At 30.5% G+C, this 20,337-nt stretch overlaps 1 protein-coding gene across 2 annotated transcripts; it reads left to right on the forward strand.

The window, feature by feature from the left end:
* Nucleotides 1–7,063: 7,063 nt before the first annotated feature.
* Nucleotides 7,064–20,337, forward strand: LOC137811921 (K(+) efflux antiporter 3, chloroplastic). Of its 2 annotated transcripts, none has more exons than XM_068613781.1 (19): nt 7,064–7,516; nt 7,975–8,346; nt 9,068–9,169; nt 9,638–9,718; nt 9,984–10,085; nt 10,801–10,878; nt 11,557–11,625; nt 11,848–11,898; nt 12,336–12,449; nt 12,556–12,657; nt 12,756–12,890; nt 13,409–13,590; nt 13,684–13,819; nt 14,213–14,290; nt 14,370–14,471; nt 14,930–15,091; nt 15,450–15,539; nt 15,615–15,776; nt 19,888–20,337. In XM_068613781.1, the coding sequence occupies exons 1-19, from the start codon at nt 7,481–7,483 to the stop codon at nt 20,110–20,112; spliced, it is 2,379 nt and encodes a 792-aa protein (XP_068469882.1). In that variant the 5' UTR covers nt 7,064–7,480; the 3' UTR covers nt 20,113–20,337. The 2 variants fall into 2 exon arrangements, 1 of the variants encoding a protein (XP_068469882.1); XR_011081196.1 differs by having other exon boundaries at nt 7,119–7,516; nt 15,434–15,539.

Here is a 20,337-nt window from a genome sequence, read left to right on the forward strand (position 1 = left end):
CCAACCAAAAAGTGAGGTTGTGTGGTTTATTTATAATACTATGGGATTGGATTGGACACACGCCATTTCTCCACGCGCCCTCACCGACCCATTCTTTAACTACTTTCTTGGACCAACTCCAATATCTTTTTTATTTTATTACTATTACAATATCTTTTTTATTTTATTACTATTATAATATCTTATTATTATTATTATTACGATCTTCTTCCACCAATAATAATAACTGATCATTTCCAAAAATAAATATAATTTCATTCCAAATCCAATTTTAGTTTCTTTAAAAAAATAACCATTTTTAAATTTTAAAAATACATCACTTCTAATCTTTCAACTGTTTTAGATAATATTTTATGTAGATTGAAAAATGGTTTAATAATGCTTAGAAAATGACAAATTGTACATTTCAAAATTACAGGAATAAAAAAATTAAAATAACTAAAAACTAAAAGGTTTAGATACCCAACGCATATTTTATCTATTTGTTTTATCTTCCTTCAAAAGAGATAAAAAAAATTAAACATTTTACATTCCCAAAACATATTTCATATTTTATCTATAAAGAAATTAAAATAACTAAAATCTAAAAGGTTTAGATACCCAGCACATATTTTATCTATTTCTTTTATCTTCCTTCAAACGAGGTAAAAAAAATTAAAAAATTACATACCTAAAATATATTTATCTTTTATCTATTTGTTTATCTTCCTTTATAAGAGATAAAAAAAATTAAACATTTTACATTCCCAAAAAATATTTAATATTTTATGTATTTTATTTTATCTTCCTTCTAAAAGAGATAAAATAATTAAGAATATTAGAAGCCAAAACATATTTTATCTTTTGTCTGTTTCTTGTATCTTCCTTCATGGATAAATTATCAATCTTAAATTATCTCATGTATAATTAAAAATAATAACCTAACCATAAGTTGATGAGAAATAATATTTATTTTAATTTTAACTTTAAATAATTATTCAAAATGTTGTTATCATTTAGTAATTTTAATGAGTAACTAATCTCTAACCATAAAATTAGTAAGCAAAATTAAAGATAAAAATAAAAGATAAAATCCTTTTTATTTTTTTGTTATAATTTTATCTTTTAAGTTAGTTTTAAAAAATCTTTTATATTTTTTTTAAATTATATTTTAAATTAATACATAAATTTATTTTATTTTATAAAAAATTCTTAGGCCATATTTTGGTCCATATAAACAATATATTTTTATTTTGATATACTGAAGCTTAAAAGTTCAGTTAGTTATTTAAAAAGTTCACACACACATATATATATATATATAGTGTCAAGAGGGATAAAGTTATATTTTTTTATGTTTTATACTTATTAAATTTATTTATTTCATTATTAAAGGACTGAGTCGTATATTAACAAAAACATACATATATCCATATTGTTATGATTCTAATATTTGTTATTTATTATTTCTTTAATTTTAATTAAGTAAAATTAAATATTAAATTTTATATAAAAGAATACACAACATGGTCAATTTAGAAATATTTGCTTTACAAAAAAAATTATTAAATACAACCAATTTAAGAAATAAAAAATAATTAATTATTATATTGATATGTGAATATTATTTTATAAATTAGAAAAATTTTGATATCTAAAATAGTTCTTATTATTAATAAAAATAAAATATTTTAAAAAAAATTGATATCAATTAATATTTTTTATTTAATTTATGTTTTAACAATTAAATTTAAATATAATCTATTATATAATTATATAATATTTTGTATTCTTTTGTAATTTAAATATTATATTTTTATTTTATTTATTTTTAAAATATAATAAATAAATAATATTTTTTCATAATTTAACTATATTTTTAATAGTAAATTAAATTTTTCTTAAAGATTAATATTCAAAAAAGATAAAATAAAATTTTGCTTAAAAAAGAAATATTAAAGATAATATTTTTTTACAATAATAGTATTAAAATAAAAGATATAAATAACATAATAATTCAATATTATTTTAAAGTATATAATATATTATAATAAAATTTTAATTTGTTAAATGTTTTATTTTTTATATTTATAGATTAATTTATATTAAATAAATTCATTTTATTTTTATTAATTAAATTTGTGTATTTAATTTATTTTATTATATGAATTTAAAATTAATATACCTAATCAAACTACCAAAAAGGATAATAATATTTTTTATAATAATAATAATATTGAATTTAAAAGTATAAAATAACGTTAAATAATATAATAATTCAATATTATTTTAAAATATATAATATATATACTACAATTAGTTTTTAATTTATTATATATTTTACTTTTTATATTTATAAATTAGTTTCTATTAGATTAATTTATTTGATTTTAAAATTTAAGTAAATTTTTTATATGTAATTTATTTTTATTATAGCAAACTTCCAAACAAGATGATAAGATATTTAATAACGATTATATTGAAATTAAAAGTATAAAATAACCTTAAATATCAGAGTAATTGAATATTATTTTAAAATATATAATATATTATACTATATTTAATTTTTTAATTTATTACATATTTTATTGTTTATATTCATAAATTAATTTTTCTTAGATGAATTTATTTGATTTTTATATTTAATTTATTTTTGCTATAGGAAATTGATAAGTGTCATAATTTAGTGCATTTTACGTAAAGAAATAGATATTTATGAATTTTAATTGTAGATAAAGTTATAATTCAACCTTAAATTTAGGAATTTGAATTTTTTAACATATTTCTGGATTATAAGATGAATAAGAACTATTTATTCTTAAGTTTGTGCTAATTTAAGGAATATAGAAAAAGATAGAGATAAATGACCAGAGGAAGAATGGAAAAGTTAGAGATGAGGAGAAAAGATAAAGTTGGGGCATTCAAAATTCGCTCAGAACTCATTCAAACTCGCCCAAGCAATCTCCAAAGGAAAACTTGCTCTCTGGAGCAAACTCGCCAAGAACATGCCCAAAACTCGCTAAGGCTCGCTTAAGCAAGTTTGCTCCGGTGAAGTTGGTTTTTATTTTCGTGAAACTCGCTTGAGCAAGAAGTATGTCGCTTGAGCGAGATGTCACTTAACCTACATTCAATTAGGTTAAATAAGAGCGTGAGGCAAAGTCGTTAGAGGAAATGGAGGATAATCAAAGATAGGAAACCCTAAAAGAGGCAATCGTAAAAGAGAAACATTCTGGATCTTATTTTTTTGCTTTCAATGCTTGTAATGACCAATATGAATGACTAAGTCTTCCCTTTGGAATTGGGAGTAATATGTTCAAACTTTTATGTCTTGAGGTGATATTTATTTATAATATTTTGTTCTTGATTGATATTGGTATTATCATTTTATTCTTTAAGCTTAAATCTTTATTCCTAATTTTGATAATTGGATTTGCCTGGAAACTACTTATGAGTATCTGACATAAATGATAATGCTTAACATGTTTGAATGCTAAGAATAGATTTGAAATGTTAATTACTTTATAACATTTTTTCTTAATGATAAGAATATTTTTATAAATATGTGAGGAATCAATATTTAAGAGGTAATCTTAATAATTCTATATGCGAGGAATCAATATAATTGATTTTTATATATGTATCAATGTCAATCAAGTTAGAATGTTATATGTTTTTATTCATTGAAAATACAAATGAGTGAGAATGATTAACCCTAACCCCAATTTTCTCAATTGAATTATCTTAATCGTTTACTTTGTTTTCATTTAATTTCTCATGTAAATTTATGATACCAATGACCTTTCAATCAAACTTTCGCACATTTTTTTATATAGTGAATACTATACATTGAGATTTTAAAAGAAATGATCCTTGTGGATTTGATATTCATCCTTAGGGACAAATTATTACTTCTTACTCGATACACTTGGCGAAATAAGTCATAAAAAATTAAGATTAATATACCTAATCAAGCCACTAAACAAGAAGATGAAATAAAATATTTATGAATATATGTTTCAAAGTTAAGAAAAAATCCCAGTGGTGGAAATAATATGATCACATGTAGTTTTTGTGATTTCTCATTCAATGAATTTTACACTCGAGTAAAAGTTCATTTGTTAAAAATTATGGGAAGAGGAGTTAGAATTTGTTCAAACGTGACTAGTCAAAACTTGTTGAGTTTAAAAATTAGACAATGAAGCAACATTGAAAATAGAAAATTCAAAAGAAAAAAGAACCTACCACATGTATCTGATGAAGGAAATCATAAAAACAATGGTGTTAACCCAAAAGTCAAAGGTTATTTATAAGTTTCTTTCAATATTCAAGCGAGAGATACTCTTGATTATGAAATTGCGATAATGTTTTATTATCCAGGACTACCATTTCATTTAGCAAGAAGTCCTTATTATAGAAGTTCATTTTATTATGCAGCTAAACTTCTAATCTTGATTATGAAATTGCAATAATGTTTTATTCTTCAAGACTACCATTTCATTTAGCAATAAATCCTTATTATAGAAGTTCATTTTCTTATGCAGCTAAACTTCTAATCTTAATTATGAAATTGGGAGAATGTTTTATTCTTCAGGACTACCATTCATGGAGCATATGTATGGAACAAAGTGGGTACTGATTAAACCAGTAGACGCATGCTTTACTAGTAAGTTTCAAGTTAAACCAGATTGAGGCATGTTCAATTTGGTTTAACTCTGTTTGAGGATTGAGAAATGACTAATCTTTAAAGAACATATGAAGAATTCAATGGTGGAAGAACTTGGGATCAATTGCTTTTTATTTGTTATTTTAATAATTTATTTTATGTTTACTATTAAACAAATTTAGAAACTCTCATTTTTATATTTAGTTATTGTTAACTTGTCTTACTTGCAGATAGATTTTGAACACTAATTTGTTATTGGATTTGTTAGGAGATAACTTAGTGTAATTTTACCACAATTATATTATCATTTTTTGTCGTTTGAATGGCTACGTTGGAATCACTTTAATTTGACTGCCAAATGAAAATTATCATGTCTCATATTCGCGATCAAGTTCAAAAGATGAAGTTGTTTCTAAAGACAAGAACGATAATTTTTTTTTTTTGCCTATCTTTATCATATTAAGAAAGCTTAAACATGATTGTTGCAATTAGTGTCCTAGTGACTACTGAAGATCACATTGAAAGCATTCTTGAACGGTTACCATAAGATTACAATGTGTTTATAGTTGTTGTCATGTCCAAAAACTAACCGTTAATTTATCAATGAAATTGAATCTCTCCTCTTTGCCCAAGAAGAACAATTTCATAGGTATAAACTTTCTAACTCAACCTTATTTCAAGCTAATGTTACTTATGTGCAAACTCAATATCATCAAACCACACCTTTTTGTTTGTCTTTCAATCAATACTTTCATGGTGGTCGTATTCAACATAAACACACTAGTCGACATTCTCGATCTAGTGGACCACGACCTTTTCAACGTGATTCTTGGAACTTATGTTAAAAAGGTTTTGAAGTTTGAAAAAATGACTCCAAAAGAAAGTTGATTACATACTTGCTTTTTCTGCCCCTATTTATAATGTTCTCAGAAAAACAAATACGGATATAGTTACTCTTGACTTAGTATACAAAATGCGGGATTCAATGCTTGAAAATGTGAGAAAGGTCGTATACCAACATGAAATAAAGACAAAAGGTGAACATTCATCATTTTTTGAGGTAGTAAACTCAATATTAATTGATCAGTGGACTAAGAGTAACACATCTCTTCATTGCCTTGCCCATTTTTTAAATCCAAGGTAATACATTATATAGTTTAATTATTTTATAATTATATTTTATTGTGTACATATTATTTAAAATATCATAAATTTATAATATTATGTTAATTTATGTTTATATATTTTTTATGTAGATATTATAATCATGAATGGTTAAATGAAGATTTACAAAGACTTGCCCACATCAAGATGTGGAACTTAAGAAAGGAAGAAATGTTTTAAGAGGTATTTTGATGACCCGGATGTAAGGAGACATGTAAATATAGAGTTTGCGAACTTTTCAGATGAAAGAAAATATTTTGTCTACATTGACTCTTTAAAGGATATAGGTAAAATGGATGCAAAATTATGGTAGATTGTTCATGGAGCTCATGCACCAACACTTTAGAATATAGCTCTTAAACTACTTGGACAACCATGTTCTTCTTCTTGTTGTGAAAGGAATTGGAGTAGCTACTCATTTATACATTCTTTGAAAAGAAATAAGATGACACCTAAAATGACAGATGATCTAGCATTTGTTCATACTAATCTTGGTCTTCTCTAAAAAAAACTCCTCAAAATAAAAAGAATAGAAAACTAAATACTTTTCATTGGATGACAATAAAATTCTTGAAATTGTTAATTTAGTCTTGATGAATGTTAAAAATTGTATGTGAGGATGAACAAATATAAAAATAAAAAATTATAGTTTATATAAGTTTATCTTTTGTAAGACTTTTTTTTTCTTATAATTTTCAATTTAAGTGTATCATGGTCAGTATTCATAATCCGTATCCCTATCTATGTTTCATAGTTAATCTTCCAATTGTAGTAGGAAGACCCAAAGTACTTGTTTGGGCTCTCAATTGCCTTAACATGCAAAATCAGTGCAAGCTGAGGAATTATGGAAGTCAGAACATTTCGGCCACACGAAAGCTTAGAGTTGTGGAAGTTTATCAATTGACCAGAACTTTTTTCTTCAACTTTACCACTTTGAAGTTAAAAGCTAATCTTTCTTTAATCGAGCCTTTACCTTTTATATATATCATATTTAAGAGTTTCTTATACTGCTTTTTAAAAATCTTGTATTTATTTCGTTTCATTCGTAATCGTGATTATCTCATTTAAGAAAATATGAAATTCTGGTCCAATTATATATATATAACTAAGAATTGGATCAAAATTATGTATTTTATTAAATAGAAGGATTAAATGTTTCTATTTTAAAATAAGAAATTATTTATTAAGCAAAATACACTAAAATTAAATTGAAGCATGTAAATATTTACTTGGATGATGACATGGAAAATAAGGCACATGGAGATTGCGTATCTGTCTGACTTGAAAAATCCGAACAGCGTTTGTGATCCACGAAAACCACATCGGACATTGGTGAAACTGAAGTTCTTGTGGCTGTGGTGCTCACCCATTCGCAAAAACTTACACTTATCCAATTATTAATATTCCAAAATTTCCAACCTCATGCAAATTCTTTCTATGACCCTTTCACTTTCTCCTGAGTTTTCTATCTTTCACAGCTTCCTACGTGTACGTGTGCCTCTTTCCACCTCTATTTTCTGAGGCAGCGAACAACACCACACTCAAAAGATCAATTATTTTCTTTTGTTTTCTTTCACCTTACTTCAAATTCTTTGTGGGTGTCTATAACCAGAACAAACAAACGCAAATGACTTTTCCCAAGTTGGGTTTCATTGCTTTGTGAACGCTACCACTATGCTGGACTCTTTAGCTTGGTGCCAAAGCTTTAAGGTAACATCTCTTTCTATGCATGGTTATTATTGTTGGGTTTGGTGGGTTATGTTGTTTGAGTTATTCATATATCAAGCCGCAAGAAAATTTCTTTTCCATCTTGTACATTTCTCTTCAATAATGTAGTAATATAGAAATTTAAGTTGTTTAAACTTTGAAGTTGTAGCTAAATCCAGTGCATATTCAAATAATAGAGTCAGTTCCTGCTTTCATTGAGAAGCCAAGAACTGAGATTTGAGTATTGTCTGTGTTAAACTTTAATTCTTGAGAAAAACCCAAGTCTTTCTTAAAGATTGTGTATGACAAAAGCTTATAAAGCTTTGGAACCTCTTACCTTAAAAGGCCTTTTAGTGGGAGGAGTTAGGCCTAAAATGTAAGAGTAAATTAAGCTTGTTGCATAATCTAATCAGTATTGTTGCTTGCTCTAATAGTTCTTTTGCAATATTGTTTCCCTGCAGGGATATGACCTTACCAAACAAAAGAGTCCGGGTTACTCTCATGCTATTTCACGAGTTTATAGAAATTCTATTTTTATGCTTTATTCAGTCAACAAGAAAGTGACACTACTGCCACATGGTGCTAGTCATGGGATATTTCATGGGAAATCTGTGTCAGAAAATTTCATTAAAAGGCCTACTCCTCTCTATGTTCCATTAAGTTCTGGTTGGAAAGGTTTGTATAGGCCTCGTTGGGAACGGCTGCAAACAAATGTAGCATATGATGTTGCTGAAGGTGTTGATGTAATCAATGATTTAGGATTGGATACTCTTACTTTCTTGGCTGTGACCGTCATAATTGTGCCAACGTTCAAGTCACTTAAAGCCAGTCCTGTAAGAAGTTTTTGGAGTTTAGCTTTCTCTCTCTCTTTTTTTTAAGTTATGCTCTTGAAATTATGATATCTATCATCTCAATATTCATAAGCATCATTCACTGTCATGTAATGCTCTGCATTATTATTTTAGCTAAATTCCTGCATTAGTTTGACCAGTTAAAACAGACTAAGGCATTCCTTAAGAAAATGAGACAAACACAAGCATCAGGACATGAGAAGGATACACAACATAAGGTTTCATGATAATTTGAATCACTATAGATTGGAGATACTACGATTTACACCAACTCAATATCTATTGTCATTCCGTTGTACTTATTATATGCCAAAATAACTACTCGAAAATCTTAGTCTTCAAGTTATTTTTACAAATATTGCTTTGGAGGCTGAACTAATTGATTCCCATCAGTTATCAATATTATATGTGTTCTCATCATTGTACTTAACAAACAAATTTTGAAGGTAGTTTTTCTATTTTATGAATTTAAGATTGCAGTTCTATTGCTGGAAAGATCTAGATTTGTAGTTTAGTTTGAAATTAAATGTTTGGACTCAGAAATTAGTTTGAATTTATTTAAATTGTAAAAACAATGTAAAGTTACTTAAAATTTTGTGAACATCCATGTTGAATCTCACACATAATAGTGGAAATAGGCTTAGTTGTGTATTTACTTTCTTATATTAATCATTGAAATCAATTTAATGGTTGTTATTTTCAGATACTTGGTTTCTTCTGTGCTGGTGTGGTACTCAATCAGTTTGGTTTAATTAGAAACCTTACAGATGTTAAAGTTTTATCCGAATGGGGGATCCTTTTCTTGGTAAGATACGTGAATGAAGCTTCTCTAGTTATTGCCTTTTCCCCCATGTGTCTGTCTCCCTCAAATGAAGCTTTAAAATTGTAATCTAAACATATTTTAGCCATATTTATTACTCTATTTTGTAGAAACTAAAAATCCAAAACACCTAGATATTAGCCTATTTTTTCATTACTCCATATCATAAAAGCTAGTAATCCAAGCGGTAGTATTTAGCATATTGATTGCTTTTATTTTCAACATAGTTCTTGAAACTACCTTTTTTTTTATAAAACAATAACATTGTTTGATCCAAACCACATTTATGTTCATATTTGTTGTATGGTATCATGCACAATGAACTATAGTTGGTGGTTATGGAAGAACCTTTTAAAAGTCTCACTGACATTATTTTCATGGTGATAATCCTCAGTAAAATTTCTGATAAACATGTTGTACATTGTCTCTGAAGAAATGTTTGTTTCTTTTCAGCTGTTTGAGATGGGTTTAGAGCTTTCACTTGCACGTCTAAAAGCTCTCGCAAAATATGCTTTTGGAATGGGATTTGCTCAGGTATGTGGGAGTGATAATGGGCACACAAAGAAAATTTCTTAAGCCATTTCATTCATGCTATTCATCATTTAGCTTCATCTATATTAAAGATTACATATTTATCGTAGATGATGGCTTTTTTTACCATTGATTTATTTTATTTAGTTGTTCATCCTTTATAATTGTTCTAGTACTTTTTTAGAGCATTCTGATTTCTTTTTTAAATTTTATAAAATTAGATTTGGCATTTTTGTCCTTGTTTTAATTTTTTTTTTTACTTTTGTAGGTTTTACTGTCTACTTTAGCATTTACTGCTTTTGAGCTTCCTCCAAATGGAGCTGTTGGAACAAAAGTTTTGGAATTCCTTTTCCACTCTAGGCCTGACCTGGTAAGGTTTCTATATCTAACATTTTTTCTTAGTTTCATGTGTGTACCCTGTAGTTGATTATAAGTCGTTCTGGTGAGAGACAGACATAATGCACACATACAGAGTACAGAAACTTTCCCATGAGAAATTTAATAATGAAGATTCTTAATTTTGAGAGAATTCTGGTGAGAGATAGATAGACAGAATGCATTTGCATGCATATATACTACAGACACTTTCAAAGGACAAAGTGCTATAGGCACTTGCCCAAAACTTGATTCTTTAGGAAGTGACTCCCACCTCTTGCACATTCTACAAGGTCCTAGTTGACCAGGTACTGGATGATCCTTTGGTTTTTAAATTAGTTATTAGAATCCCTATGTGACTTTGTTTTGTTCTTTTGTCAGCAATGGCTTGGCTTATCCATGTAGACGATCTCATCTAGTCGAACATAGACTATGAAGTTCATTCCTTACTGTCCCTATTTAATTAAATTATAGTTTCTGCTCAAAGTCAGGTTGTGGTGTGTTTTGTCTGCACTTAAATGGCTTTTGCATTTGGGAGCATGTTTCACATAAAACCATCTGTAGCCCTACATCTAACAGCTTAATATTTTGAGATGATTTTTAATTATAAAGATAATTAATTATGGCTGGATATGAAAGAGTATAATGTCAATAAAACTTGAAGAGGCTTCATTGCTTTAATCTAATTAATTTTGAATTCTTATTCATAGGTGAACATAAGAAGTGTCGATGAAGCTGTAGTGATTGGTGCTGCTCTCTCTCTATCATCTTCTGCATTTGTTTTACAGGTATTTGTTTGTATAATTTCTTCACCTTGTTTGCACGAAAGACATGAGGCTGATGTATATACTTTTATTTCACTTTGTTGGTATATCAATAATAGTAGCTTCATGTATCAATAGCTCCTTGTTTTGACTTATGTGACTAATATTTTGGCTAGTACTTTTACTTTTCATATTTACAATAGGAAACATTGTATGCATTCAAGAAAATAAATATAATTTCACGACTTCTGAAAGATCGAGGAAGTTCTGTTGAGTTTTAATTTGAAACTAACAAACACTTTTCTTGCTTCTATAAAATATTTGTGAAGGTAATCACATTCCCACATAGTTTGTAAGTTTTAGAGAAAAATCTTAAAGGAAAAGCTTGTGGTTGTTATTTTTTGAAGTTAATACAAAAAGCACATATACATAGTTTTTTTTGTGGCTGACTATGTCGTCTTCCTCCTCTAGTCCTGCCACATCATGTTTCTCCTCCTCTAATATGCAATCTCATGGTTTGTAAACTTCCTGTCCAGCCTTGTTCATTGATTTGCTATTACCTTGTCTTGTTTACTGCTTTGAAAAGAAATCAAGGTCAAAATAGGTTTTAAGTCTGCTTCCGGTTTTCCACATGCATGAATCCACTGTCATGTGTGACACTAAATATGGATAATTCAACTTATCAAGCATATGTATTTGTAGCTTCTTGCAGAGAAAGGTGAGCTTCCTACAAGATTTGGTTCAGCAACTCTTGGAATACTTCTTTTACAGGTTTTTGTCTTAAACTCTTCCAAGTATGCTTCGTACAAGATTTGGTTACAGTCTCAATCTCCAAGTATGCAGTTTCTTTTATAAAAAAAAATGTGGATGTTAGGAGGACTCATCTTGTATGATTTTACCTGTTGACATCTTCTGTTGTTGTCGATTGATAAATATCAGTAAAGAAAAACTTTGATATAATTAACTTTGTTCCTTTTCTGCTTTTTATTCCAGGACTTAGCCGTTGTTCCTCTTTTAGTCATACTTCCAATACTAGAGAGCCAGGTGAGATGTGGACGATAAGTAATATCCTCACTCAATATTTTTAATTTAACATATTGCCTTTCTGCTTTCTTTATAAACTGATGGATATTTAAACTATTTGTAATTGCTAGACTTATAAACCGGATATCATATTAAGAAGTGAATTTTAAGCCTAACTCAACTTCGTAAAACCAGCTTATAAGGTGGGGTTTGCACCCACTTATAATTAATGAAATGTCTCAATTTCTAGTCGATGTGAGATCTCCAACACTAATAATTTGCTATTTACAATACTAAGTTTGTGCTTTTGTATTATTTTTTACTTACTGTAAATTTGAGGTTAACAATTATGTATGTTGCATATTGTTATATTTTCTTCAATAAACTAACTTCTTTATAATCAGATGCATAAACTTTTGCTTTCATTCTTGATCCTGTTTTCTTATTTTTCATTATAGAATATAACTGAGGGGAGTATTTGGCCCACGCTTGCTCAAGAAAGTTTAAAGGCATTAGGTGGATTGGGTCTGCTTTCTCTCGGGGCAAAGTACATTCTCAGTAGAGTTTTTGAGGTCAGTAACAAATATATTTCGAGAAAGATTTTTATCCAAAAAAAATAAAATGCGTCCAAACTCATTTTTTACATGTTCTAGGCAGTAAACTCTTGGTCAAATTCAGGTTGTTGCAGATACAAGGAGCTCAGAGGCTTTTGTTGCTCTCTGCTTGCTGACAATTGCTGGGACTTCACTAGGCACACAGAATTTGGGCTTTAGTGACACGGTTCTGTATTTCCAATGCTTAGGGTTTAAATTTGAGATTTTTGAAGAATCATTATATTGAATATTAACTTGACAATTGTATGTAATATCATAATACAGCTCGGGGCTTTTTTAGCTGGGGCGATTTTAGCAGAGACAAACTTCAGGACCCAGATTGAAGCTGACATAAGACCATTTAGAGGCTTGCTGCTTGGATTGTTTTTTCTAACTACAGGAACTTCAATTGACATGCAGGTTAATATGATTATCATTCATGATATGTGTAGCATGGTTTTTGTATTTCTAAGCATGGTTATTATGTTAATTTGACCATTGTGTCTGCATATATGCAAACTTTTATTATCAGGTTCATCAAACTAGTTATTACAGAGGTCCAAGATTTTGTTCACCAGTGGTGTAACATTCTAGTAACATACTGAAGTTGTATTTGGATAAATTCAAATACTGTATAGTAAATAGTAATTTCCTTGATTTATCTTGAAGTGGGGATACTCATCTACCAACTCACTCACACATCCGTTGTGTTATTCTATTAAATCCAGTACTTGTTTGAGTGGAACATAAGTGATTTATCTGTTTTGGTGCAATTGGATCCATGAATTTATGAAGTTTAAACGAATAGTCTTTGTTAGATATATGAATTAATGAATATATATATATATATATGTGTGTGTGTGTGTGTGTGTATGTGTGTTTGTGTGTATAACTTCAGATGTATATTTACCCTTCATAATATATTATTTTTGTTGCAGCTCCTTTTACGAGAATGGCCAAATGTACTTTCACTCTTGGGAGGTTTAATTGTTATAAAGACATTGATCATAACTGCAATTGGTCCTCGTGTTGGGCTTACTTTACAAGAAAGTGTAAGAATAGGATTGCTTCTATCCCAAGGAGGCGAATTTGGATTTGTTGTTTTCTCTTTAGCAAATAGGTACTTAATTATGTGATATGATGCATTGATGTTATTTGAGTGAGAACATTCAGATTGTTTTTAGTTATAAAAATTTATGGCTTCTTGTAACAGGCTTGGGGTGCTTCCTCTTGAGCTCAACAAGCTGCTTATAATTGTTGTGGTATTGTCGATGGCATTAACCCCATTTCTGAACGAAGCTGGAAGAAGGGCTGCTAGTTTTATTGAAGAAAAATCTGATCCTGAGAATGTATGTATTTTTTTGTACGATTTACAATTTTGGCAGTTATTTGCACTCCAATACAAACACACATGTGTATGCATATAAGGATTGCAAGTAGCAATGATGAATATTGGTGTATTTGAAAAAAAAAAATGTCATCCATAAGAAATGTAATTAAAAAAAATACAAGAAAATTCACTAGCTGTATTAAAGTAGGTCCTTTCGACACAAAATTCATTCTCTGGTGGATTTTATTGTTCAAGCCATCAATTTCTTTTCAATTATTATTCTTTTATCAACTTAATGTGTCATAGGACAAACTATGAGACGTAAAAAACAATGTACAACTTTTTCTTCAATCTTATGCCAGTGATTTCATTTTTAACTGCAAGTGTACATTAATTACTGAATTATTTGCAGAATCAGAAAGCTTCGGAGACTATTAACTTCAACGCTAGGGAACCTATTGTTATCCTTGGATTTGGACAAATGGGCCAGGTAGATCATCAATACATTGTAAAACCTATCATTTCTATCACTCATTTCTAAAATTTCTCCTTCTGTTCTATATGTAAAGGTCCTTGCCAATTTCCTGTCCAATCCATTAGCTTCAGGAGGAGAGAGTGATGAAGTAGGATGGCCTTATGTGGCATTTGATCTGGACCCCAATGTTGTAAAGGTCGGTGTATTTTAAGCGTTGTGCATCATGAGACCCTTTTCTTTTCATTTTCTGAGGAATTGTTTGAAACTATTAGGTAGAGATCTGCTGTTTAGAATATCTGCAATAATTAGATGTTGAGACATTCTCTCTGATGCCTTATATGAAGCATGGAATAAAAAGACAAGCTTCTTTATATGGTCAAATTCTCTATTTATATTCACAACTGATGCACAGTTTTCTCTTTTAAAAATTAAAATTTCACAGATATTGTGAATAGCATGATATGCAACTATAAATTTTCCAATTTAATATTCACTCATCAATCATTCATCGTCTCTTTGTTCTTATCTTTTCTTTTTCTTTATTTTATTAAGAGAATGAAAGGTTTATTTATGGTCATTTCTTACCCTTCATATTGCAATATCTTTTATCCACCTTTCTTTTAATTTATTCTCCCATCTTTAACTGCTGGACAGGCAGCTAGAAAAATTGGCTTTCCTATAGTCTATGGGGATGGATCACGTCCCGATGTTCTTCAATCTGCTGGTGTCTCTTCTCCAAAGGCTTTTATGATTATGTACACTGGAAAGAAGAAGACAATTGATGCTGTTCAGAGGCTAAGATTGACATTTCCCACGGTAATTTTCTTCTTATCTCAATTGGTTGAGAGCATGCATTTATATGTGCACAAGAGGGGGGAAGTAGTGGATTTCTATAAATGAAAGCAAATATGATAGTATGATGTGATTATATTAGTTTTAATTTGTTTATAAAATGAATGGTGATAGTCTCCAATATGTATCATAAGAATCTCTTACCAACCAAGTTATAAACAGAACCAAAGGGTATCTGATGCACTAGGACTTGTATTACTTGTTAGGTTTTTATTAAGTGTAACTTGGCTGATAAAAATTTGTAACTGTGTTTCATATCTTCCTTTAATCCTGCTGTCTTCTCTCTTGGCTTAATTGTATACTTAGTGATGAAATTCCTCAGATCCCAATCTATGCCAGAGCTCGTGATCTAAAGCATCTATTAGATCTGAAAAAGTCAGGTGCAACAGATGCCATTTTGGAAAATGCAGAGGTAGCGCCAAAAAGTTTTTTTGCCCTCCCCTGATACTTGGAAAGGAAACTGGTGCTAAATATTTTATTCTTGCAGACTAGCTTGCACCTGGGTTCTAAGCTGCTGAAAGGCCTTGGTGTGATGTCTGATGATGTAGCATTTTTGAGTCAGCTTATTAGAGATTCTATGGAGCTCCAAGCTGAAGAAGCAAGCAGCCAACCTGAAAATCGTGGATTAGATATTATGAAACCGCTGCAGGTACTACAAAACAATGATTTGGCTTGAGTAAATGCTAAAATATGGTTGTGTATGAGCTGTCTTGTGGATTTGTCTGAAATTAATAGGATATCTAACAAAAAGTGGGAGGAAAGAATGTAATGAGTAATAAGTATAAACATTAGTACTTAATTGATTGTGATTTGTGTTGATGTTGCGTTGTGTGGTTTCCTTATGTTGACCGTAATATGACCTTAAACTTCTGATTTTTCGTTTAGACGGCTATTCTTCCCCCCCACCCCCCCCCTTTCATTATGTTTGAAAGTATAGGAAAGAAGATCCTTCTATTGTTTGTCTTTGATTACATTGTTCTTGACATGATAAATTCTGCACCTGCACCTTGAGGTGAGTCCATAAAACAAAAATGAATTTAGGAAAAAACTGGTGTGCTGATAAAAGACAGTATTGAAAGAGGGCCTTTCACGTTTATTAATCAATAGCACCGTACAGATATATATATATATATATATGTATATATATAAAATTTAGTTTATTAAGTATTGCTTGTAATTATGTGTTGTATATTGTGTACACACATGGTATTCTTATTTATAATGAAGAAGAGAAACAATAGTAAGGAACAAAATCAATATTTAATAATGGAAAATATTTGGTAAGATATTCCCTATCAAATCATATCTCTATTTGATGTAATAATCAAACCATATCTAACATAATCAAATCATATCTCTAACACTCTCCTTCAAGCCAGAACATATGTATCATATGAGACAAACTTATTACAAAAGCCATTAACACAAAACCCCGAATCATATCAGTTAGTTGGCTGTTGGAGGTGTTTTAAAGTAAATAAGTGACATCTTTAACATTCTCCCTCAAGTTTGAGCATACTTATCATATAAGTCAAGTTTGTTACAAATGTTGGAGGGCATGGTAGTTGCCGAAGATCAAAGAAATGCTTGGAGATCATGACTACTGTCGAGTAGCAAAAATTAAGAGTGTGGTGGTTGTGAGGGAGTAGAAATGCTCAGAGGGCGTGGGGCCTATTGAGGAGCAAAAATGCTTGAAGTTCGTAACAACTATAGACAAGAAAAAAAATGCTCAAAGAGCGTGGTAGCTTTTGATGAACAAAGAAAACAACTTGAGGAGCATAGGGGTTGCCGGAGAGCAAAAAGGCTCAGAGGCGTGGGAATTGCTGGAGGACACAATAGTCGCTAGGGAGAAAAAAATGCTCGAGGAGCAAAAAACTGTTCAAAGAACATGGTGGTTTCCGGGGGTGGCAAATCAAAATATGCTTGGAGTGTGGGGGTTATGGGATAGCAAAAATGCATACATTGGATATTGTTTAGTTTGAGAGAGTGACAACATTAGGGCCAATCCTTCTAGGAACGTTCCAATTGTGTTGAAATTTATTATGCTCAAACAAATACAGTGTTATGCAGCAAAATTTTGGAGACTTAGGGACGTTCCAGTTCTGTTGGGCCTCTTGTTTTGTGTGGGCAGATCTTGCATCATGGGCAGTTGTTTTGCTGATACCCCCACAAACTGGTGTGGTGATAGGAAAATGTCATCTAGCTCAAGCTTGGAAAAGTTGCCACCGAAAGGTTTGGGCACGAGAGAGCTTTAGTGAAAATGCATGCTAATCGATTGAAGGACGAATTGCAAAGCAATCACATGAATCATTGTTGACTTTTCTCTCAACCAGTGTGGCAATCAATATTTAAATGCTTGGTCAACATAGATTTGCAGCTCTACGTAAAAGACTTTAATTATCACAATATAACACATTTGGACAAGAACAAGTGACATGGAGATCATTGAGAAGGTTAGTATGCTATTGTAATTCACATCTGGTTGAGGTAAGAGCTCTATGCTCTACCTCAGAGATGAGCAAGAAATTATGCTTTGTTTCTTAGTCTTCCATGAAATTAGCAATCTACCATGAAAGAAACAGTACCCTATGATTGACTTGTTTGAATCAATACATGTTACCCAATTTGCATCACTGAATCCACGAATGTAAATGGGTGACTCTTCTAAAAGGGAGTCCCTTTCTTGGACATCCTTTGAGATATTTGATAATACAAGTAGTAGTAGAAAGATGTGTTTGAGTTGATCAAGACACAAATTGACTTGGCTATTGTGTTGCAAAGGCAATGTTAGGACGTTTGTTGGTGAAGTATATCAAGTTACCAACGAAGCTTATGTGGGTTAATGGATTTGGCAACAAACTACAACAGTCTTGTTTACAAAAGGTGGTGTCCATAGGTGTGGAGATTGGTTTCGAACCCAATGAGCCGTAATTAATGAGTAAGTCTAGACAATATTTTCACTAACAAAGAGGAATCTCAATAGTTGAATGTGCTATTTCCTATCAGATTTGAAATTTAACATGGTTTTAAACCTATAGCTCATCTTGGTAACTGGCTATTCTGGTAGGCTCGCCAGGTTTGACAGACATCTGTGGAGGGAAGTCCTACATCGCTTGCCTCTCAGTCTTGGAGTGTGGCTTATATATTTGTTTCGCAAGCCTATAGATCATCTAGGTAATTGCTTACTCTGGTGGGTTCACTTGGTTTGATAAACATCTAAGGAAGGGGAGTGTCGGAATGTCTTAAATTGCCTACATCAATTCTCGAAGTGCTGCGTATATATATTGGGGAAAACATCGCTTAATGCCAGTGTTTTAGTGAAGTAACACGGACAAAAGGTATAATATATACCTATTGATATTAAAAAAATGCAGAAATATAATAGTAATGCAAAAGTAGTGAAAGACAACCATATAATTAATAATAGTAGCAAGTGCAAAAATTCAAATAACAATAAAATCAAAGAAAAACACCACCAAGTTCAATACTTGAAATAACGACAAAACATAAGACAAATGTCCTAAATTTCTAATCATCTGCCTCTTATCTTCAGTGTTATCCAATATCCCTTCTCCTCTTCCCCTTCAAAGCAAGTCTTGTCAAAGTTAAGTATTTCTTCAGTTTCTTCAGATTCAAAGTTAGAGCTATCAAATTCCTATTCATCCTCAATCCTAAAATGAATCTTTTATTTGTCCTTCCTTCTTAGTGAGGCTAAAGTTGCATCTCACCTTTCTTAGAAGCATGGGAACATCCAATAACAATACCTACCACCACTTGATGGCTTTCTTTTATTTTTTTTCTTTTCTCCTTGTATAAATTCTCGGTTGTTGGTAGAGGTTGGATAGGAAGAAAGTGAGAATACACGACAAAGAATCATTCAAGTCCTTTGAGAAAGTAGACGATGAAATCTTGATTGTTATATGTTCTAGCTAGCTTCACAGGTACAAGGACTCATGGGATGGTAGTTTTCTAGTTTTTTCTAGATTGATTTCAGCTTGGTATAGCATTCGGTCACCAGGTATGAGCCTTGTGCAGTATCAACAGAGCTGTAGGAGCTTTGATACCACAACAAAAACGGATACTGGAAAAACTGGTTTGCTGATAAAAGACAGTATTGGAAAAGGCCTTTCACATTTCTTAACCATTAGCAACATATTGGGGATATATGTAGTCTAGTTATTCCAGCTCATCAAAAGGATAAGATAGAATCTAAGAGACAAGAATTCAAAGAAAACCAAATATAAAAAATACACTAAAGATGACAGCTATAACAACGGTGAAAGAATAGCTCAAAACAGATACAGTGTAAGGCAGCAAAATTCTGGAGACTTATAGGAGTTTCAATTCTGTTGGGCATGCTGTTTTTTGTGGGTTGATCTTGCTTGATGCGTTGTTGTTTTTTGATAGATTTGGCTCTTCTAAAGTGAGCAAGTGTAAAATAAGTAATTTTAGTTGCTAATTAAGGAAATTTTCCATTGATATTTCAACACATCAATAATTTGTTCTCCATATGCATGTAATTTTTACAGTTGACTTTCTCTTCAATGATTAGTATTTGTTACTTTACCTTCTAAAGTTAGTTAGCTACTAAGTACCTTATGAATTTATTCTCAAGGAAATTAAATTATCTTTCTATAACTAGATTTCAAGATAACTTTCACTATGTTCACGTTACTAATTTGTTCTTTTTTTAATTTTATGGTTGCTATTGGTGTGATAGAAACTTGCATAACAAGAAACTGTTGTGTCTGTAATGTAAGGTGAAAGCTTCTGACACGAGGGAAGCACGTGTTCCGGTGGCAACAACTTCACCAGAATCTGAATTATCAGAAATGAATCAGAAAGACCAAGAACATGAACTTAATGAAGCTGTGAAATTAGAAGGAAATGGTGTTTTACTTGGCAAACAAAGTAGTGAAGAAAGCGCAATGGTTGTAGATTCATCAATTTCTTCTTCCCATACTGCTGTCACTGAGGAACCCTGAGAAGGGCTTCTTCCCATTTATTTTGGTCCTCTAACCCCAATAAATTCTGAAAGATTCAGGAAGTTTTCATTTTCATTGCAGAGCTAACAATATATGTATAGGAAACATCTCAATGCCTTGTAGAACAGCATCATTCCAACTCTGATGCTCACTTCGATTCTTTTGAGAGCCACAAAATGTATAGTGATTTAACATCTTTAAAATAGTTTTTGTTTCTTGTGGGAA

The sequence above is a fragment of the Phaseolus vulgaris genome, chromosome 2 (genome assembly GCF_000499845.2).
Source record: "Phaseolus vulgaris cultivar G19833 chromosome 2, P. vulgaris v2.0, whole genome shotgun sequence".
Taxonomy (NCBI): domain Eukaryota; kingdom Viridiplantae; phylum Streptophyta; class Magnoliopsida; order Fabales; family Fabaceae; genus Phaseolus; species Phaseolus vulgaris.

What these genes read in the sequence shown, in the direction of transcription:
- LOC137811921 (XM_068613781.1), top strand. Translation starts at nt 7,481, where the DNA reads ATGCTGGACTCTTTAGCTTGGTGCCAAAGCTTTAAG. An exon ending in TTGGAATGGGATTTGCTCAG is followed by an intron (nt 9,719 to 9,983) that starts GTATGTGGGAGT and finishes TTACTTTTGTAG; the next exon opens with GTTTTACTGTCTACTTTAGC. An exon ending in AAAAATCTGATCCTGAGAAT is followed by an intron (nt 13,820 to 14,212) that starts GTATGTATTTTT and finishes AATTATTTGCAG; the next exon opens with AATCAGAAAGCTTCGGAGAC.